This window comes from Podarcis raffonei, chromosome 12, assembly GCF_027172205.1.
Source record: "Podarcis raffonei isolate rPodRaf1 chromosome 12, rPodRaf1.pri, whole genome shotgun sequence".
Classification (NCBI taxonomy): domain Eukaryota; kingdom Metazoa; phylum Chordata; class Lepidosauria; order Squamata; family Lacertidae; genus Podarcis; species Podarcis raffonei.
The window spans coordinates 6,508,040-6,530,732 of NC_070613.1; the positions used below are offsets into that span (position 1 = coordinate 6,508,040).

The window sequence follows — 22,693 nt, forward strand, 5'->3', positions numbered from 1 at the left end:
CTGGCCACATGACCCGGAAGCTGTACGCCGGCTCCCTCGGCCAATAAAGCGAGATGAGCGCCGCAACCCCAGAGTCGGCCACGACTGGACCTAATGGTCAGGGGTCCCTTTACCTTTACCTTTAGGATGAGGAATGTGGCTATGGTTAGCTTTAAGTCTTAGGTTCCAGGGCTTCTCAAGGGAAGAAGCTGGCCCTCTTGTGGAGGACTGGAACACAAGCAGATCTCCTGAATAATAAAAGTTTCAGCCAGCTGTTTGAAGCAGCAGGGTGGAGCACTTCTCCATCTGTTTAATATATTTGTGAAAAGAATATATAAAAATGCATTATGGGAAATTGCTTGCAAAACATGCACAGTAGTCTAAACTGCTTCCAAATATTGCTTATGAGAAATTTGCAATGAATTGCTGCTGAATTTTAATGAGGATTTTGAAAAAATGCAAATTGCTGCAATTCCTAAGCAAACCCAGAAGCTGTTGACGCCCTAGACAACAGTGACCCGACAGTTGCATGTTGCTTCCCTCTCATGCTGAACAAAACGATCTTGCACCTGAGAATGCTCTTTCAGAGGAGGTGGGGATCTGACTAAATGTTACTAAGCTTAATGAGTCAAGGGTCAGTACCTAATATCTGATTTCAGTATGTTGCCAACCTACCGAACCTGAGCTGGATGCTAAACAGTCCGGCACTTTGCAGCTTTGGCCTTCCCATTAAACTTCAGGGGGGATGACAGTATATCTTGTGACACTGATATATATATTTATGTAGATAGCTAAGGAAGGAGGGTGTATCAGGCCAAGGTTCCCTATTTATATTCTGTGTCTTATAAAGTCTAATGGCTCTATTAGAAAAGCACCTTGTTTGCTTCATGGAAAATCCTGGTGGTTCCATTTCAACATGCTGGTCACATTTAGGCAGTGCCGGATTTATGTACAGTAGACGCTTGGGTTGCAAACGTGATCTATGCAGGATGCACGTTAGCAACCCGCAGAGTTCGTAACCCACGTCTGTGCACGTGCGGGTTGCGGTTCCGGTACTTCCGGGTTTCGGCAGTCCGCAACCCGAAAAAACGCAACCTGAAGTGGACTCAACATGAGGTATGACTGTATAAGCTAAACAAGCTCTTGGGGGCCCCCGAAAAAATTAAAGGAAAAAACAACTGGATGTACATTTCCAAAATATAAGATAAAAAACAAATAAAATAAAACCTGCATACAGTAACAGTGTTTTGTATTGTGTAGGCTACTATGATGTAAGTCATGGGCCCTGCCTGCTAGCCTGCTCCCTAAAATATCACTGGTTTGCTCATTTCTATATATAGGGTGCCTACATTCTGCATGTGCAAATGGCTTTAGATACCTATTAGGACCATAAATTACCACATAGCATATATTCAACACAAAAAACAGCGACAATTTGTTGTTGACAAAGGACAGCTGGACATAGAAAGGGCCCCCTTACCTTCAGTAGCTTAGGGCCTCATCAAACCTAAATCCCGGCCCTGCATTTAGGTAGAAAACTTGGAGCCATTTTTGCAGCCACTGCCACACTCACCAGCCGTGACTCTGGCGTTTGGTTGTGGATCCCATGTGCTAACATGGCTGTGTCAAACACAGTGGAACACAATGAGCTTAGTGTAATTTGGCTTGCTATCAGCACCTGCAAGGACCTTTCTCGCCGAAAGGTGAACTGTGCTGTACTCTGCAATCACCGTATTAGACAACAGGGATGGCAGCAGACAGGCTTGTGACAGGCATACCCTCCAATGTGTTGACTCGGGAAACCAGGACACGTGTCTTCCCAGGCCTGTTCCTCATGACCTGTGTGATCTCGCGGAGCCCAGAAATGACCTCTGCGATCTCGCAAATTTTGGGGTACCCTGATGAGAGCAGGGAGCCCAAAACTGATTCAGCAGTAAAGATCAGGTTTCCTGGGGGGCGGGGGAGCGGCTGGAAAAGTGGAAGTCTGGATGAGCTCTTAGGCTAAAAGGAAGCAAACTTAAATCTGGATGTATTAAAATAGCTGAAATGTATTGTAGGGTTTGTCCTCCCTGAAGCAAGGGTGAAGAAGGCTGTGGAATTTTGTAGTAGCTGGAGACAAGGATTGATGTCTGGTACAGGATGACTTTTAGCATGTTGCCTCTGGCATTGATGTGTGTGTATCCTTAAATGATCTGGTCTTGAAAGATCTGCATTGGCTCCCAGTACGTTTCCGAGCACAGTTCAAAGTGTTGGTGTTGACCTTTAAAGTCCTAAACGGCCTCGGTCCAGTATACCTGAAGGAGCGTCTCCACCTCCATTGTTCTGCCCGGACACTGAGGTCCAGCGCCAAGGGCCTTCTGGCGGTTCCTCACTGCGAGAAGTGAGGTTACAGGGAACCCGGCAGAGGGCCTTCTCGGTAGTGGTGCCCGCCCTGTGGAACACCCTCCCTTCAGTTGTCAAAGAGATAAAGAACTACCTGACATTTAGAAGACATCTGAAGGCAGCCCTGTTCAGGGAAGTTTTTAATGCGTGACATTTTAATGTATTTTTAATCTTTGTTGGAAGCCGCCAGATGGGCGCGGTACATATTAATCATCATCATCATCATCATCATCATCATCATCATCATCCTGGCTTTTCAAACAGATCAACTTATTTCCCCCCTCTTTTTTCATACTACCCAGCTCCAAAGAAGCCTCCATCGCATCCACCAGTTGACCCAGTGGTGAAAAATAAAACAGAAACCTCAGTGATGCTATCCTGGTCCCCGCCTAAGATGGATCGCCCCATCCCTATTGATGGATATGTAGTGGAGCGTAAGAAACTGACTGGATTCACTTGGCTGAGGTGCCATGAATCCCCCGTTCCTGAAACCGAGTTCACTGTGAGCAACCTTGTTGAAGAGGCTGACTACCAATTCCGAGTGTCTGCGGTCAACAACTATGGCCAGAGCGGCTACCTTGACTTCCCAGGAACCCTGCACCTTGGTGAGTATGAAAAGAGGAGGTGTTTGCAGTCCTTGAGGTTGGGTGCTTAGACCTGCTACATCTCATGAAATGAAAAAGCCATTGGAAGGTAGTGAGCCTGGATGTGAGCTTTAGAGCATCAAAAGTGATTGCTGTGTTGGGTTGACTATGTGGGAATGTTCAGGGATGCAGGAGAGGATATATTGTTTGATTATAGCCTTTCCAGCTTCTGTAAACAAGTTTACAATTTAGCAGAGTAACATTCTCCTTTTTAAACTCACAGCGGATGCGTTAGCTCAGGTTCGCTAAAGCCTCTATAATAACTGTTCTGGTATTTTCCCCTTATTCCCTCATGACACAGTCTTCTATAAAAGTATAAAAAGAATTTACTCACATTCTGTTCACAATCGGATCCCAGAAGGCAGACTTAGCTTAGAAAAGTAACATACACCTGGAAACTATCTCATAAGGAGAAGGTCCCTTTGTCCTCTCTTGGCTGGAGGCCAAGAGAGCATCTTTGGCTAAGCAGATGTTGCTTCTTCGACAAAAGTAGTCATAGAGAGATGCCTGCACTGCCCTGTGCTTTTGTTGTTACCTGCACAGGTGAGGCCACGCCCACCTCTAGTCACATGAAGAGGAAGTCTGTCCCAGCCCAGGAGGAAACAGGAAGTTTACCTGCTGGCTGGACAAACATTCCTTCCCATGTGTAAACATGTTCACTCTAGGAATGTTGTACTTGACTGCTCTTGGGTTTTACATCCCACAGACTATTCAGAGGTGAACCTAATATTCAGCAATAACTTATTCAAGGTTCTTGGTATGATTTAGTAAGGTTCTGATATGATTTAGGATTAACCTCCTCAGGCTGGTCTCGCAGGATCTCTGAGAAGTTGGTTAGGCTAAGAGCCACTGAGGAAGAACAAGTTAGATTGAGAGTATTGTGGAGGGTAGGAATGATGGAGGAATTTAATTTTTGTGAATCCTGCTTCTCACCTCCTGGGCTAATGGGTGGATTGAAATGTAGTTATTCTTTAGAGTTTGCATTTCTCCTATTTTTGCAAGACAGTTCTCAGCTCAAAAAATGTGAGCCAATAACAATTTCTCTGGTCATCCAGTGTTATATTGGCCCTGAAGCCCATGAAGGGGGAATATCTTACCCTGTAGGGTTAAGGGAGAGAACGCCAGCAGAGATTTAAAACCAAAAATATGCAGCAAGGCATGGAAACACAGGCTGGCAGACCTTTAAAATATGCCCTTCTAAGTTCCTCCCAAAGTTCCCCTTACCCAGCATAGAAAAAGACCACACATTTGGTAAGTTAAAAAATGGTTTACTTACAAACTCTTCAAAGGTCAGGTTCATGTGCTTTTTCATACATCAGTCAGAAAACACAGGCAGTAAAACTTGGCTTAGTTACAGTGGTGAAAGTTCCTAAATTATTTCTGCAGGAACTCTAGATGAGCTTCTCATGTAGACTGATGTACAACAATAGAATTAATTACTTGCCTTCCAAGGTGAGGGGGAGTGACCTAGCTACGCCTGGCAGGACAGCTTACTCTATAGAATTAACTTCTTCATGCATACTTAAGCATGTTGATTATATGAGACTGGTCATCTCACAAATGTACCGTATTTTTCGCTCTATAAGACGCACTAGACCACAAGACGCACCTAGTTTTTGGAGGAGGAAAACAAGAAAAAAAAACATTCTGAATCTCAGAAGCCAGAACAGCAAGTGGGATCGCTGCGCAGTGAAGGCAGCAATCCCTCTTGCGCAGCCTGCATTCGCTCCATAAGACGCACACACATTTCCCCTTACTTTTTAGGAGGGAAAAAGTGAGTCTTATAGAGCAAAAAATACGGTAATCTCAATACAGTAGCAATCTACCCAAGGATGACGTGTTTTCTGAGTTGCATTACCTTTATTTTTCGCCTAGTAGTTGGTCATTTCAACTGCATTTTCTTCTTCTGTTCCACAGAACCAGTACTGGCTGTGAAAAGCCCTCTGAGAAATGTAGAAGTAGCGCCAGGCAGGGATGCAATCTTCACTGTTGACCTCACTAATACCTGTTCCGGCTCGTGGTATGTTAATGGCAACATCGTGCAGAACAGCGATAAGTACATCATTACAAGAACCAAAACGTCGCACAGCCTCACTGTCAAAAGGGTCACAAGTGTTTTCAAAGAAGCAGAGGTGAAATTTGTCGCCAATAATCTTGAAAGCACTGCCAAGATAAGTTTGAAAGGTATTTTTATATGCATATTTCTTAGGATTTTTTTTATTTGCTGGGGAGAGGGGAGCCAGAAAACCAGAAGCAAAGAGCTGTGTTTCAAAGCTTGCAAGCTCTGCCTTAACCACCCAGATGTGTGAGAAAGTGGAGGTTCAGTTGTTCTCGCTAGCACATTGAAAGAATAAAGGGACCATCACTTGGGACCAAAAAGATCTTAATGCAGGCACCAGGCAAGCTTCACTGGGGAGGCCATTCCATTCCATTCCTTTGTGGCTTAGGACCCTCGTATTTATGGGACCGCCTCTCCTGGTATGCCCCACACCTTAAGGTCCATGAATAATCATAGTTTAGAGGTCCCAGGACCTAAGGAAGTCAGACTATCCTCCACCAGGGCCAGGGCCTTCTCAGTGATGGCTCCAACCTGGTGGAATGCTCTGTCCCATGAGACCAGGGCCCTGCAGGATTTAACTTCCTTCCGCAGGGCCTGTAAGACAGAGCTATTCCACCTGGCTTTCAATTTGAACTTAGCCTGATCTTTTATTCCCCTTCCTTCCCTCACTCCCCTTTTTATGAAGATTACCCGCTCTGGGACCCCACAGCTAATTCTCCCCTGGTCTCCTCGCTCGCCCAAATAGGACTAATTTAGCCAGCTAAATCATATAACGTTTATTGGATGGCTTTCCCCCCTAAATTGATTTTTTAATTCTGAATTTATTGTTATTCATGTTTTATACTGTATTTTATGCTGTTTTTTTTGTTGCATTAATTGTTTTAAATTTGTTGTTAGCCGCCCTGAGCCTGGTTTTCTGAACCGGGAAGGGCGGGGTATAAATAAAAATTTATTTATTTAATTTATTTATAATCAGGATGTAGCCACCAAAAAGGCCTAAGTACAAATGCCTGACTGAATAAATAGCTGCAAACAATATTGGAATCTGAATTTCCAAAACACCGTATAAAATGTTTTATAAAACTGTATCACAAATATGACCAAATTAAAATTTACAAGGCCTTTGAATATCCAATAAACCAAATGCCTTTCAGCCTTAGGCTACAGTGGTCTAATATAAACAGTAGGTGGTAGTCAACTAAGTTTTACTCAGTGTTAATCCATCACAATTATATATCAATTCAAAATACTTCATAAAATTAAACATGGGGGGGGGGATAAGTATAATTTGAGTAACGACAACTACAAAAACTGTGTGTGTGGCAGGGGATTGTTTTTGTTTGTTACTATGGTATGCATTTTTGTGTTTTTATATTGTAAATCACTTTGTGATGCTTGGATGAAGAGAAGTATAGACATTAATAATAATAATAATAATAATAATAATAATTAAAAAATGAGATGTTTAAATATTATAGAATAACAACAAAATATTTAAACAAGCCAATGTTTGTATATATATTTGTATATATATGTATATATAAATATATAACTCACCAGTGAAGACTTGTTATCTCAGCCCTTTTCAAACCATTGAATAATAAGATTATGTATTTACCTGACTGGTCAACTTCTATGCATGGAATTGGAGCGGGCACCATCTTGACTTTTGCCTCAGGCGTTAAAATGTCTTCAGCAGCAAAATGTCTCCTGGCAAGTCTCTTTCTCCCCTTTACATTGCTGCTGCTGTGGAATTTCTTTGAGTTCATCCCTCATGTTCTCCCCTCACCCCATGAAAGCTCTAATGCCTTTATTACAATGTCAGCGTTGTTTAAATCTTCAGATTTTGAATTTGTCTACAATGCAAATCTCAAAGTCCAACTTTTTTAAAAAATGAAATAAAACCTCCCTCTGCTTCAGATTTGGAAAAATCACCTGATTTTCCAGTTCATGCAAAATGTTGTTTCAGTTGTATACTCAATCCATTTGCGCCCTTTGCTGCCAACTCTGTTTTGCACCTCAACTTACTTTTCTAGACGAAGTGGCAAAGTTCGTCAATGAATCAACCCCCGGAATCAAGGTCAAGCTGTCAGAGAAATTTGAGCTGGTGTGCGAGGTCTCATCAGAGAACGAGCCCGTCATATGGAAGAAGGGTAAAAAACCTATCAGGCTGGACCAGAGAGTGACATTTACCTCTCAGGGAGTTAACAGAAAGCTCATTGTCCACAATGCACTGAAAGAAGACGAAGGGATTTACACCTGCGAAACAAAGGACGACAAGTTAACATTCCACGTTGAGGTCGAAGGTGAGCAGGGGAATCTGATTGCCTCCTTTTCGCCATGTAGTCATCCTTCCTTCACAACAGTCTTGCTGACAATATATTTCTGGTAGTTGAACTGGCACTTTTGTTATTCTAGTGCTCACAGTAAGGTTGCTGGTTGTTCAGGACTGAAAGCAGATGGAGATGTTCAGGTATAGGGAATCCAACAGCAGAAGTTCTAGGAGTGGCATGTCAATAGCTGTGCTTTCAAGGGAGCTGTGTTGTGTACTAAACACAAATCTACCCTTCTTTCCTTATGGGGGACACAAGAGCCCTTATAGAGTCCTTTGTAGGTTCTCCATCGGTCGGAGAAAATAACAGAGGCCAACCAGAGAATATTGAGAAGCAAAGCGACTTGTAAGCTTGATCTTTATTGAACTGTTGCAACAGGGTGCTCCCCTCACATGCAGGAAAGGAGGAGGACCCAGAACAAAGGTGTGCCCACCCTTATATAGTCCAAGACCACCCCCAGAAACATCACACATACATCACAGAAGGGGTGTAGCTGAAGACCACCCCCCAGATACATCATACCTACATCACAGAAAGGGCGGTCTACAACAGAAATCTGAGTGCGTTGTTTATCTCCTGTCTGGCAGGTTACCTGTTAATGGTCACTTGATGGGATTACCTGGGGAGCCTGGCCAGTCTTTTGTAATGATAAATACTTAGTTCCTGAGCCAGGTCACAGGCTCACCCTATTCATACACAGACATACCCTTAAGACAGGATTTGTGAACGAAAAGACAATGGGGAGGCTTTTCCATTTTCCTTCGACCTTGCAGAGAAATATTTGAGGTCAATTTGGGAGGGACAAAATGGTTTCAGGACTTTTTCTGTGGGGTTTCAGACATGTGGTTTATATATGCAGTTATGAACATTTATCATATATATATATATATATATATATATATATATATATATATATATATATAAAACACCTTAATTTTTTCCCCCAGTTACATCAAAGCAGCTAGGCCATATTTCACCAACACTTTATGGTCTACTTTGTAAATATAGGACTGATAGCAAGGAAACTTGTTGCAAGAGATATTCCACCCCCTCCCTCTGGAATACAATGTGTTATGTGCTGAAGTTCTCACCCGGGGCCAGCAGGGGGATACTGTAGATAGTTTTCACTCAGGTCCACATATGCAAATAAGGGATCGAAAGTGACGTTCAGTGATTGGATAGTTACAGAAAGTGTTACAGTTGCATTGTAGTGGAGCTCTATATAAGCAGGCTGGCTGAACCCTTCAGTTCAGTTCTGTTCTGGCCTGTGAATAAACAAGAGCTGATTGAAGAATCGCTGTGTCGTCTGATATGTGCACCCACAACTTAACACAATGCACACGCACCTGGCTGGCCATAGCAGGAAACAGGATATAAGGCGACCTTTCCAGGGGCTGCATGTCAGTGGTGGACAGGGTCAAAGCAAAGCACTTTGCTCTGTAAGTTGCTTCCTTGTCACTGCCGTCTTCGGCAGAGGGACTATCGGCTGTATATTCCTGAGGTCTTCTCCATGACCACCAGGAGCAAGGCCTCTAGCACTGCTGCACCAATTCTTAGAATTCCCTCCCTTTGGATTTTAGGCAAGCACCCCTACAGTATTATCTTTTAGCTGGTTGTTTTTTTAACATTGCCTTTTTCCCAGCCATGTGTTTGTGCGGCTGAAGTTGGTTTACTGTTTAGTTTTTGAACTTTATTCTGTGTAGGTTATATTGAGTTTTAACTTCTTAAGTTGTGTGTGTGTGTGTGTGTGTGTGTGTGTGTGTTAGAAATCAGTAATTAATAAGCATGGACCAATGGTACCAAATAGTCTGGGAAACAGCCCTACTAGAAAAATTAACCAATAAACTGAAACTGACACGGGGACAAACAGAAGAAGACGCCTTTACCCCGGTATGGCTCCCCTTTATCATATACACAGCCCAACAAGACAATGACAATAATCCACCAACAGCATACAAATCAATATGGCTAACCTGATCCAAAACACACACACACCCCACTCACACATGAAAACAAAGATCACCACAGCCAACCACACCCTAGGCCAACCCCAACCTCTCTCACCACCAAAGAAACACAAATGAACAGCAGAGAACCTGCATGAGCAACACTGACACCAAACCCTACATACATTAAGCAAAATAGAAACATCGCCCCCAACCCCCCCATCTTTCCCCCCCTCCATCCCCTCCCCCCCCAATGTCTCAACAAATGAAACTGATATGTAAAAATGTTACATGGAAAAAATACGAGAAACATTACACGTACTTCAAAAAAAGAAAAAAAGGGGGGAAAAGAAATCACGAAATTTGGCATGTGTTTTATTTTCCCCACTGCAGAGCCCGTGCCTGTGTTTGCCAACAAGGAGAAGGTACAGAAAGAGATCAAGGTTACCTTTTTAGAGAATGCATCTCTTCTCTGCGAGGTGGCCCAGGAAAACACAGAAGTGAGGTGGCTGAAGAATGGGAAGCAGATAATCTCTAGCAAGAAATTCAAGATAGAAGCTGAAGGAAAGACCCGGCGGCTGATCGTGCAGCAGGTAGAAAAAGAGGATGTCGGTGATTACACCTGTGAGGCTGCTGGCCAAAAACTCGCCTTCAAAGTCGTTGCAGAAGCTGCAAAAGGTTTGGATGTTTTCCTTTATATGGTACCATCTATATTTGTGACTGCCTTTTCTGCTCACCAGAGTCCACCCCCCTCCCAAACACACACTCTTATCTCCTGGGCTACCAACCATGCAAATTTGCACATCCCACATTATGGAGAGCAGATAATGTTGAGGTATAATGTAGCAGCCACTGGAATGTCAGCCCCACTGACTGCCCTGTTGGGTATCATTTTAGAAGTTTTTTTAAATATATCAATCAATCTTTATTACGGTTCAGAGACCCAACAAATTGTTACAAAGCAATGCACAATTCAGACAGCCTACCTCCAGGTTAAACAAGCATTTTGTTCAGACTTAAAGATAGGGATCATTGGTTCTTGCAACCACCGATAAAAACTTCGCCACTGCTAATGTTCTAGCATTTGTCTGGTCTTCCAATAGGAACCTGACATAGTGAGCCTCTGATTTTCCCAGGAAAGGTACCAGCAAGGGTAATATCAGTTCAGGCCTGGCTTGCTCGTATTTCGCACAGTGCAGCAAAATATGTTTTATAGAATTGATGTCTTGAGCACATGAGCAAGGTCTGTCCTGGTAGGGAACTTTTTTTATATATATAGTGAACAAGTCCTTAAGCAGACTCTGTATCCATGATTTGAAAAGGGGACTGTTGCCTACAAATAGAGTTTATAGATCCGACTGCTGTGTTGTGCTGCAACCTGAATTTTGTGTGTTAATCGACAGGAGACTAGTGTTGGAGGAGACATTGCCTTTTATGGGGTATATTAAAAGTGATTATAGGTTAATGGGGAAACCTTGATGTGCTGTAAATTGGGAGTTTAGAGTTACAGTCCTTGTCCTCTTTTCTCCCTGCCCTCGCCACAGTTGCAGAAGTTGAGGATGTCTTTGTCAACAAGGAGAAGGTCCAGAAGGAGATCAAGGCTGTTGTTTCAGAGAACGCCTCCATCACCTGTGAGGTGGCCCAGACCAAGACAGAAGTGAAGTGGTTCAAGGAGGGGAAGCAGATCACCTCCAGCAAGAAATTCAAGGTTGAAGCTGAAGGCAAGACCCGGAGGCTGATTGTGCAACAGGTGGAAAAAGAGGACGCTGGTGAATACACTTGTGAGGCTGCTGGTCAAAAGCTCACCTTCAAAGTCATTGCGACAGCTGCAAAAGGTTTGCCTTCTCTCCTTTTATACCTTACTGCTTTACATTTGGGGCTGCCTTTTCCACTGACCCATGACGTTCTCCTCTCACCTTGGCTGCCTATGTTGAAAAAATGCACACCCTGCACTCCAAATTCTACCAACTGAGATGGAATAGGAGAGAAGCTCATGTTGGGCATGAAGTGGTAGTTCTTGATACAGTGGTACCTCGGGTTACATACGCTTTGGGTTACATAAGCTTCAGGTTACAGACTCCGCTAACCCAGAAATAGTGCTTCAGGTTAAGAACTTTGTTTCAGGATGAGAACAGAAATCGTGCTCCGGCGGCGTGGCAGCAGCGGGAGGCCCCGTTAGCTAAAGTGGTGCTTCAGGTTAAGAACAGTTTCAGGTTAAGAACGGACCTCCGGAACGAATTAAGTACTTAACCCAAGGTACCACTGTACTCATCCTCTCTGTCTTGCTTGGGCACCACTTCCTTGTCCAAAGGTGACTTACAAATTATTTTGGGAGGGTGTGAATATTGCTGCGGGCACAGAGTGGCTGAAACGGCAGGTGGGTCTTCTGTGTGATATTCCTGCTGTTAGTGTTTTACTGAGTTCCCATGCAAAATGAAAGAATTCCTAAGCTATAAAATGGAGCTTAGAGCTATTGATCTTTGCTTATCCTATTTTCTCCCATCCTCCACCTTGCCACAGTTGCAGAAGTTGAGGATGCATTCGTCAACAAGGAGAAGGTCCAGAAGGAGATCAAGGCTGTTGTTTCAGAGAACACCTCCATCACCTGTGAGGTGGCCCAGACCAAGACAGAAGTGAAGTGGTTCAAGGAGGGGAAGCAGATCACCTCCAGCAAGAAATTCAAGGTAGAAGCGGAAGGCAAGATCCGGCGGCTGATTGTGCAACAGGTGGAGAAAGAGGATGCTGGTGAATACACTTGTGAGGCCGCTGGTCAAAAGCTCACCTTCAAAGTCACTGCGACAGCTGCAAAAGGTTTGCAAGTTCCCCTTGATACCCACTATATTACATTCCCATCCATAACTTTTTCCTTTCCCCTTTGCTGTTGCTGATGAAAAAAAATCACACCCTACACTCCATGTTCTATTTATTTAAATCATAGAATTAGAGTTGGAAGGGACCACAAGAATGATTTAGTTCAACCTCCAGCAGTGCAAGAATCTTTCACCCAATGTGGGTTTTGTACCTATCGCCCTGAGATTAACAGTCTCATGTTCTACCAACTGTGCTACCCCTCAGCGTTAAGGAATAGGAGAGTAATTCTTGGTATTCAGCCCCTCTGCCTTACCTGGGTATGACTTATTTGTTCCAAAGATGTATCATGCATAATTTTTGCAAGGTGTGAATACTACTGCAGGCCATCTTTTAATCAACAAATGAGCTGAAAAAGGAGATGGACCTTACATTTCACAGTTTCGCTGTTAGTGTTTTGCTTCACTCCTGTACAAAATGTGAGTATTCCTTGCACTTTAGGCAGGCAACCTGAACAGGCTGATTTCCTCTTTAACACAGATGGATTGTTCTGTGAGTGATGGATTTCTAATGTTAATGGGGAACCTTCAAGTGCCATAAAACGTAAGCTTAGAGTTACTGATCTTTGCTTGTGCTTTCCTCACCCTCAGTTGCAGAAGTTGAGGATGTGTTTATCAACAAAGAGAAGGTCCAGAAGGAGATCAAGGCTGCTGCTTCAGAGGACGCTTCCATCACCTGTGAGGTGGCCCAGGCCAAGACAGAAGTGAAGTGGTTCAAATATGGGAAGCAGATCACCTCCAGCAAGAAATTCAAGGTAGAAGCTGAAGGCAAAACCCGGAGGCTGATTGTGCAGCAGGTGGAGAAGGAGGATGCTGGCGAGTACACCTGTGAGGCTGGAAACCAGAAACTGACATTCCGTATCACTGTGACACCTGCAAAAGGTTCGCATGTTTTCCTGTATACCCTGCTGCTTTGTATTTGGGGCTGCATTTTCCTTTGACCAAAGGCTATCAAACCCCTCCACACAATTTCTTTCTCCTCAGCGGCCAGTGCTCAAAGATTGCATGTCCCAAAGTCCTAGATACTTGTGCCACTAAAGGGCAAATAGCCACAACATCTGTCCCAGAGTTTTCACATCTGCACTTTCTTTTTTTAAAAAAAGTGAGCATTGGTGTGTGTGTGTGTGTGTGTGTGTGTGTGTGTGAGAGAGAGAGAGAGAGAGAGAGAGAGAGAATTGGCCCTTCTGCTGCTGTCCAATCGGAGTGGGACACCCTGACCTGCTTTTGGTTCCAAGAGGAACTATCCTTTTATTGGAAGTAGCAAACATAAACGGAACAGCTGGTATTGAGGAATTGGCAGTTTCACCCCATCACTTACTTGGGCATCATTTATTTGCTCTGAAGGTGGTATAATAACAATAACAATAACAATAACAACAACAATAATACAGTGGACTCTTTGGTTGTGAACGTGATCTGTGCGGGAAGCACGTTCGCAACCCACTGCATCCGCAACCCGCAGCGCCGCATCTGCGCACGTGTGGGTTGCGATTTGGTGCTTCTGCGCATGTGCAAAGCATGATTTAGCACTTCTGCGCATGCACAAGCATCAAAACCTAGAAGTAACCCGTTCCGGTACTTCCAAGTTCAGTGCGGTGCGCAACCCAAAATCGCACAACCCAATGTGTCTGTAACCCGAGGTATGACTGTAATAATAATAATAATAATAATAATAATAATAATAATAATAATTTGCATGTGCTAGGCCGAGGGCTTGAAAAATCCCAAATACTTTAGATGTGATAGCCCCACTATTTAGAGCCTTCAAAGCAGCTGCCATACAAGATCTATTATTCCTTCTGGCAGCAACCCAGGCCTCAAGAACCAGCCTGAGATCTTATGATTAAGGGTGCTATATAGATGTAATAAAAAAGGGGGGAATTGTTCTCTATGAACACAGAAAGCTGGCTGTCCTACTGCTTGTGGCTGCAGCCTGTGTTGTAGTATGAATGTTGTGGATTAATCTTCAGGAGTTTGACGCTGGACGAACCATCCTCATGGATTAAATGATATGTGCATCTATTACCCTGAACAGATGTTACTGGAAGACCTTAAAGTGCCATAAAAAAGGAGTTTGATGTTACCTATCTTTGCTTGTCCTCTTTTCTCTCCTTCAGCTGCAGAAATCGAGGATGTGTTTGTCAACAAGGAGAAGGTCCAGAAAGAGATCAAGGCTGTTGTTTCGGAGAACGTCTCCATCACCTGTGAGGTGGCCCAAGCCAAGACAGAAGTGAAGTGGTTCAAGGATGGGAAGCAGATCACCTCCAGCAAGAAATTCAAGGTAGAAGCTGAAGGCAAGACCCGGAGGCTAATTGTGCAGCAGGTGGAGAAGAAGGATGCTGGCGAATACACCTGTGAGTCCGGAAACCAGAAACTAGCCTTCAAAGTCACTGCAACAGGTATTTCAATATAATATATTATACCCTACCATATTTGGGGCTGAAAGTGGCAACAGGGGGTCTGTATTTTATGCCTGCTGTGTATACGTTAGCCCTCAGCTTAACTGATGATTTAAAATAGTGTTAAAGGAAAGTTTTGTAACTTACCCTGAATGCATCTGAAGTGACTCAAATCGATCAGTTGGCATTTATTTGTTTACTTAACTAAGAATATTTATATACTTCTACATAGTAGTAAGATGTCTTAGCAGTTTACAATAAATCTTAAAAATATAAAATTTAAAAGGATTAAAAACATTGAAAAATAACTAAAATGAACCGTAAAAGAGATTAAAATGCATCAGCATCTACATGTCCAGATAGTCTTGCCTATAATAAAATGTTTTAAGCATGCACTGAAAATGGTACAGCAAAGACACTTGCCTGATGTCAGAGGGCAGGGAATTGCAGTCAGTGAATTGCTTGTAAGCATAGGTCTTGGGGGGGAAAGGCACAAAATTCATTACATAGCCGTGAAACATAACTCCCAATTCTCACATGAACCATCTGGTTGCAGATGAGCTACAATCCCTACATATTACAAGGTTCAGCTGGTGGAAAAATACAGCTATTTCTGGATCAGGAAGCCTGAGAATTGTAATTCATGCACATTGGGATGCGGGTGGCGCTGTGGGTTAAACCACAGAGCCTAGGACTTGCCGATCAGAAGGTCGGCGGTTCGAATCCCCGCGACGGGGTGAGCTCCCATTGCTGCCCAGGAACTTCAGGTAGTACAAAATTCAGTGGCTCAACTGCTCTCTGGGGCAGAATATTCACATTATATTTTGCCGCTGCTGAAATAATTTCCTTGTCTACTAATTAGCTACTGGACTGAGTTCAAGGTGCTGCTTCTGGTGTACAAAGCCCTATACAGCATGGGGCCAGGATATGGAGCATTTGCTGTATGGTTCCGTGGTACTCACTCTTCTGTGAGCCAGATGTTGACCAGAAGTAATAAAGTGCCTTCGGAAGGGAAGTAGAGTTCTAAATCTTTGCTTGCCTTCTTTTTCTACCCTACCTCCAGATGCAAAAGCTGAGGATGTGTTTGTCAGCAAGGAGAAGGTCCAGAAAGAGATCAAGGCTGTTGTTTCGGAGAACGCCTCCATCACCTGCGAGGTGGACCAGGCCAAGACAGAAGTGAAGTGGTTCAAAGACGGGAAGCAGATCACCTCCAGCAAGAAATTCAAGGTTGAAGCTGAAGGCAAGACCCGGAAGCTGATTGTGCAACAGGTGGAGAAGAAGGATGCTGGCGAGTACACCTGTGAGGCCGCTGGCCAAAAACTCACCTTCAAAGTCATTGCAGCAGGTACAGCGAGACTTGTTCCCGCCGCGTGGGTTCAGAAGGTTCAGTCTCCTCTTTCCCTTTTCATCCTTCACCTGTGTATCCTCAGGCATATTAGCATTCAGCAAACTGTTGGACTCCAATCTTTCTTGGGTTGCTGTCTGTAGTGAGATCCTCGTGCACTAAGCTTGGCACCCAGTGTGGCAGAACTGTACGCTCTGCCCTAAATCCGCCTCTGTTCCATTGGCCAGCTCCAAACCTGATCCTCCCTCTAAAACTCTTAGCTCTGTATTATCTAAGCCCCTTTCTCAAGTGCCACTATCTACCCTCCAAAGGAGGATTCCCCCCTGGTGATATCATGTCCCCTTTCCAGTGGAGGATGGTCTAATTAGGGCAAATGGGATGGTAGACCCACCAACCAACCCAACCAGCCTGCCTCCTCACTCACAACCTTTCTAAGAGGTGACACTGCTTGTCATCTTCATTCTCACTCTAAGTGCTGCCCTTATGGAAGTCAGAAGGGAAGAGGATGGAGAAAAAACTAGAACTATTTGGCTCCTCTGCTGATTTTGTTCTGTTTGTTAGTAGGAAGCCAATCTAGGAAGACCCTGCTTCATGGAGCTTTTGTCATGTGTTTTTCTCTTTCTGACTCATCTATGAGCCAGATGTTAGTGGAAAGCCTTGGAGAGCCTTGAAAGGGGAGGTGGAGTTACTGTATGTTTCTTGCTCTCTTCCCCTCCCTCCCAGATGCAAAAGCTGAGGATGTGTTCGTCAACAAGGAGAAGGTCCAGAAAGAGATCAAGGCTGCTGTTTCGGAGACTGCCTCCATCACCTGCGAGGTGGCCCAGGCCAACGCAGAAGTGAAGTGGTTCAAAGACGGGAAGCAGATCACCTCCAGCAAAAAAGTCAAGGTAGAAGCTGAAGGCAAGACCCGGAGGCTGATTGTGCAACAGGTGGAGAAGAAGGATGCTGGCGAGTACACCTGTGAGGCCGCTGGCCAAAAACTCACCTTCAAAGTCATTGCAACAGATGCAAAAGGTTTGCACGCTTCTCTTTATGCCCTATTACTTTATATTTGGCGCTGCCTATCCTGCTGGCTGGGACATGGATGGCGCTGTGGGTTAAACCACAGAGCCTAGGACTTGCCGATCAGAAGGTTGGTGGTTCGAATCCCCATGATGGGGTGAGCTCCCGTTGCTCGGTCCTTGCTCCTGCCCACCTAACAATTTGAAAGCACATGAAAGTGCAGGTAGATCAATAGGTACCGCTCTGGCGGGAAGATAAACAGCGTTTCTGTGCGCTGCTCTGGTTCGCCAGAAGCGGCTTAGTCATGCTGGCCACATGACCCGGAAGCTGTACACCGGCTCCCTCGGCCAGTAAAGCGAGATGAGCACCGCAACCCCAGAGTTGTCCATGACTGGACCTAATGGTCAGGGGTCCCTTTACCTTTATCCTGCTGACCAAAGGCAATTATCATCCATTATTTTCCTTTCTCTCTGGCCACCAATGTTGAAAAATCACAAGTCTCACACACCTTTATAATTACACTGCAAATTCAAATGGAATTGGAGAGTGGATGGTGTTGAGGCATAATATAGCAGCCGTTGGAGTGTCAGCCCAGCTGCCTTGTTGGGCACCACTTTAAATGATGTGTGCTGTGAACTAATTTTAAGAAGAATTCATACCTATGATTCAAAAAGGGCTTTGATGTTTGTGTGGATGGCCTCCCTACTGCTGTGTGTATGTTTTGTGAAGTAACCTGAATTTTGTGTGCTAATCTGTTGGAGATTGATGTTGGAACCTCTTTAATTAATCGTGTATGTCAGGGTTTGCCAATCTAGCACACCTTGTGTGTTATTTATTTTTTGTTTCTTTGTTTTGGAAATGGTAGACATTTCCTTCACTCGTGGAAAGGCTTTTCTTAATGTGGGTGGGTGATCAAGGATTCTCTGTCTCTCTGTCTTCAAAGTCATTGCAGCAGGTACAGCAAGACCTGTTCCTGCCACATGGGTTCAGAAGGTTCAGTCTTCTCTTTCCCTTCTCACCCTTCACCTGTGTCTCCTCAGGCATATTAGCATTCAGCAAACTGTTGTACTCCAATCTTCCTTGGGTTGCTGTCTGTACTGAGATCCTCGTGCCCTAAGCTTTGGCACCCAGTGTTGCAGAGCCAGTGTGGTGTAGTGGTTAAGAGCAGTAGACTCGTAATCTGGTGAACCGGGTTCGCTTCCCTGCTCCTCCACATGCAGCTGCTGGGTGACCTCGGGCCACTCACACTTCTTTGAAGTCTCTCAGCCCCACTCACCTCACAGAGTGTTTGTTGTGGGGGAGGAAGGGAAAAGGAGAATGTTAGCCGCTTTGAGACTCCTTCGGGTAGTGATAAAGCGGGATATCAAATCCAAACTCTCTTCTCTGCCCTTAATCTGCCTCAGTTCCAATGGCCAGCTCCAAACTTGATCCTCCCTCTAAAACTCTTAGCTCTGTATTATCTAAGCCCCTTTCTCAAGAGCCACTATCTACCCTCCAAAGGTGGATTCCCCCCTCTGGCGATATCATGTCCCTTTTCTAGTGGAGGATGGTCCAATTAGGGCAAATGGGAGACATGCACTTCAGCAGAGAGAAGAGGAGAGAGGTGCGTGTACGTGTAAGAAAGAGAGAGGTGTGTGTGCTCTGTTTGTATGTGATGTGTGGGTGTAAGAGAAAACAACCAAGACACACAGGGAGAGCAGGGGTTGTGTGTGGTTTGCTTATATGCAGTCCTTTTTTCTGGGGGTACGCATACCCCTAAACATTTTGTGAATCTTTGGACAGTGGATGCTCGGGTCGCGAATGTGATCCATGCGGGATGCATGTTCGCAACCTGCAGTGTTCGCAACCCACGTCTGTGCACGCGCCGGTTGCGATTTGGCACTTCTGCGCATGCGCAAAGAGCGATTTAGTGTTTCTGCGCATGTGTGACCGCCGAAACCCAGAAGTAACCTGTTCCAGGACTTCTGAGTTTCGGTGGTCCACAACCCGAAAAAACGCAACCTGAAGTGTCTGTAACCCGAGGTATGACTGTACTTTTGTCCATTTACTGTATTTATTTTTCCTAATTTGAACTATAAAATTGTGATTTTCTTGAGTCAAAATGAAAATACCCATATACATTTTTAATAGAAAAAAAGCAGTACTTTTATGTATGATCTCTGTGAGAGAGGGTGAGATGCACTTGGGCAGAGAGGCAGAAATAGATTGCGGCTGCGTATATGTGAAGTATATGAGTGTGTATATGACACAGTGAGAGTGAATGCGTGTGGCTACATTATACATTTCCCCTCATACTTGGAAATGCTCCCTCTTAGAGCTGTGTTTGTGGTTATCTATATTGTGTGATCTCCACCATTAGGACCAGCCAGGGCATAGCCAACTTTCCATGACAACCATTTTGTGACTGGTGCCAGCAGCACTTTCTTGAATTTCAAAATGTGCCGAGTAGTCCAAAAAGATTGGTGACCCCTGGATTCTATGATACGCGAATCTGTGGCCTGATGAGATGTTAATGGAAAGTGCCATAAAAGGGGAGCTTGAAGTCATCTGTCTTTGCTTCTCCTCTTTTCTCCCTCCCCTTACCACAGTTGCGGACGTTGAGGATGCATTTGTCAACAAGGAGAAGGTCCAGAAGGAGATCAAGGCTGCTGTTTCAGAGAATGCCTCCATCACCTGTGAGGTGGCCCAGGCCAAGACAGAAGTGAAGTGGTTCAAGGAGGGGAAGCAGATCACCTCCAGCAAGAAATTCAAGGTTGAAGCTGAAGGGAAGACCCGGCGGCTGATTGTGCAGCAGGTGGAGAAAGAGGACGCTGGTGAATACACTTGTGAGGCTGCTGGTCAAAAGCTCACCTTCAAAGTCATTGCGACAGCTGCAAAAGGTTTGCCTTCTCTCCTTTCATACCTTACTGCTTTACATTTGGGGCTGCCTTTTCCACTGACCAAAGGCCACCCCCCAACCATGACTTTCTCCTCTCACCTTGGCTGCCTATGTTGAAAAAATGCACACCCTGCACTCCAAATTCTGCCAACTGAGACGGAATAGGAGAGAAGCTCATGATGGGCATGAAGTGGTAGTTCTTGATACAGTGGTACCTCGGGTTACATACGCTTCAGGTTACATACGCTTCAGGTTACAGACTCCGCTAACCCAGAAATAGTGCTTCAGGTTAAAAACTTTGTTTCAGGATGAGAACAGAAATCGTGCTCCGGCGGCGTGGCAGCAGCGGGAGGCCCCATTAGCTAAAGTGGTGCTTCAGGTTAAGAACAGTTTCAGGTTAAGAACGGACCTCCAGAACGAATTAAGTACTTAACCCAAGGTACCACTGTACTCATCCTCTCTGTCTTGCTTGGGCACCACTTACTTGTCCAAAGGTGACTTACAAATTATTTTGGGAGGGTGTGAATATTGCTGCAGGCACAGAGTGGCTGGAACGGCAGGTGGGTCTTCTGTGTGATATCCCAGCTGTTAGTAAGAATTCCTATGTAGGAAAGAATTCCTAAGCTATAAAATGGAGCTTAGAGTTATTGATTTTTGCTTATCCTATTTCCCCCCACCCTCCACCTTGCCACAGTTGCAGAAGTTGAGGATGTGTTTGTCAACAAGGAGAAGGTCCAGAAGGAGATCAAGGCTGTTGTTTCAGAGAACGCTTCCATCACCTGTGAGGTGGCCCAGACCAAGACAGAAGTGAAGTGGTTCAAGAATGGGAAGCAGATCACCTCCAGCAAGAAATTCAAGGTAGAAGCTGAAGGCAAAACCCGGAGGCTGATTGTGCAGCAGGTGGAGAAGGAGGATGCTGGCGAGTACACATGTGAGGCTGGAAACCAGAAACTAGCCTTCAAACTTAATGTTCCAGGTGAGAATGAGAGATAGTCTTCCCAAGACCAGGACCCCTAAAGGCTGGTGGTGTATTCTACAACATGTCATTAATGCACTAATAGAACATTAGTGGTAGATAACTACTGAACCATCCACATACTATATAATTCGGTATTATTATATCAGTTTATTAGCTGCTCTTCACCATTAAATCTCAGGGCAGGTTACAACAATTTAAAATTTGATATAAAAAATAGTTAAAACAAATGATGGTCATAGTAATTATTGTTAACTTACCAGTTTGTCTGTGATGGTTCATCAGTCTTATTGCATTGATGCCTTCTGTAGGGGCACTCTTGCACTCTACTGCAACGAAAGAGGGACCAAAGATAAACCAGAAATAACACCAGTATTGGAGGTTTCATGAAGGGCCTGGCAAATGAACTTTTAATGCCATCTCAAACTACAATTCCCAGAATTCTTTGCGGGAAGGCGACACTGTAATTTCTGCTACAGGCCTGCACAACCTATATTACCTGTCTAACTGAAAACAGCCATGTTCAATGGCCTCTCGGAGCTCACAGAGCGGTTTGAAGTGGTAATGTTGGGCACCTCTCGACAACATGTTTATTGAGCATTCATCCTGATTTGTTTTCAGGGAGGTTAGATGATACTGGCTTTTGAATGAGCATTCATTCTGATTTGTCTGTGTGGAGGTTAGATGGCGTTGCATCAAAGCACGTGTTAATCCCACACTTTCCAGCTCATTCATCATCATCATCATCATCATCATCATCATCATCATCATCATTTATTATTTATACCCCGCCCATCTGGCTGAGTTTCCCCAGCCACTATGGGCGGCTCCCAATCGAGTGTTAAAAACAATACAGCATTAAATATTAAAAACTTCCCTAAACAGGGCTGCCTTCAGATGTCTTTTAAAGATAGGGTAGATGCTTATTTCCTTCACATCTGAAGGGAGGGCGTTCCACAGGGCGGGCGCCACTACCGAGAAGGCCCTCTGTCTGGTTCCCTGTAACCTCACTTCTCGCAATGAGGCAACCGCCAGAAGGCCCTCGGCACTGGATCTCAGTGTCTGGGTAGAAGGATGGGGGTGGAGATGCTCCTTCAGGTATACAGGACCGAGGCCGTTTAGGGCTTGAAAGGTCAGCACCAACACTTTGAATTGTGCTCGGAAACGTACTGGGAGCCAATGCAGATCTCTCAGGACCGGTGTTATGTGGTCCCGGCGAGAAATGTGGTCCTTTCTCTTAGCACAAAAAGTTCAATCTTTAATTGTAGTCCCTGAATTTGATGTGATTGAATCGCACCCCAAACAGCAACAATCTGGCAGCCCCTGTTGATGCTCATTCCTTGCTGACAGAAGCTCAGTTACTTTTCCTCTATGTTCCAGAGGTTGCAGATATATTTGCCAAAAAGGAGAAGGTGCAGAAGGAGGTCAAGGCTGTCCTGAAGGAGAGCGCTGCTTTGGTCTGTGAGGTGGCCACTTCCGATACCCAGGTGAAGTGGTACAAAGATGGAAAGCCTCTCAGTACTAGCAAAAAAATCAAGGTGGTCTCTGATGGCACCTCCCGGAAGCTGGTATTGGAGCAGGTGGAGAAGAATGATGCAGGGAACTACACATGTGAAGCTTCTGGCCAGAAACTGATTTTCAAGGTTGAAGCAGCAGGTAAGCTCTCTTTCCCTCTGCGGGAGAAAAAAAACCAACAACAGGATGCAATCCTAAAGTGATATGTTTATTGGAATGGGGGAGAAATTTGACTCAGTTCATCTCTAAAGGTGAACCTAAAGGTAAAGGTACCCCTGCCCGTACGGGCCAGTCTTGACAGACTCTAGGGTTGTGCGCCCATCTCACTTAAGAGGCCAGGGGCCAGCGCTGTCCGCAGACACTTCCGG

At 44.7% G+C, this 22,693-nt stretch overlaps 1 protein-coding gene across 1 annotated transcript in view; it reads left to right on the forward strand.

Moving 5' to 3' along the window:
- Nucleotides 1–22,693, forward strand: part of OBSCN (obscurin, cytoskeletal calmodulin and titin-interacting RhoGEF) — a 201,055-nt gene that overhangs the window by 37,600 nt on the left and 140,762 nt on the right. Inside the window, exons 5-17 of the mRNA XM_053359224.1 lie at nucleotides 2,664–2,966; nucleotides 4,923–5,189; nucleotides 7,101–7,370; nucleotides 9,737–10,021; nucleotides 10,888–11,178; nucleotides 11,864–12,154; nucleotides 12,802–13,092; nucleotides 14,328–14,609; nucleotides 15,673–15,954; nucleotides 16,678–16,968; nucleotides 19,545–19,835; nucleotides 20,529–20,810; nucleotides 22,191–22,466. Of these exons, the coding sequence (XP_053215199.1) occupies nucleotides 2,664–2,966; nucleotides 4,923–5,189; nucleotides 7,101–7,370; nucleotides 9,737–10,021; nucleotides 10,888–11,178; nucleotides 11,864–12,154; nucleotides 12,802–13,092; nucleotides 14,328–14,609; nucleotides 15,673–15,954; nucleotides 16,678–16,968; nucleotides 19,545–19,835; nucleotides 20,529–20,810; nucleotides 22,191–22,466 (3,702 nt within the window). The remainder of the gene's footprint in view (nucleotides 1–2,663; nucleotides 2,967–4,922; nucleotides 5,190–7,100; nucleotides 7,371–9,736; nucleotides 10,022–10,887; nucleotides 11,179–11,863; nucleotides 12,155–12,801; nucleotides 13,093–14,327; nucleotides 14,610–15,672; nucleotides 15,955–16,677; nucleotides 16,969–19,544; nucleotides 19,836–20,528; nucleotides 20,811–22,190; nucleotides 22,467–22,693) is intronic.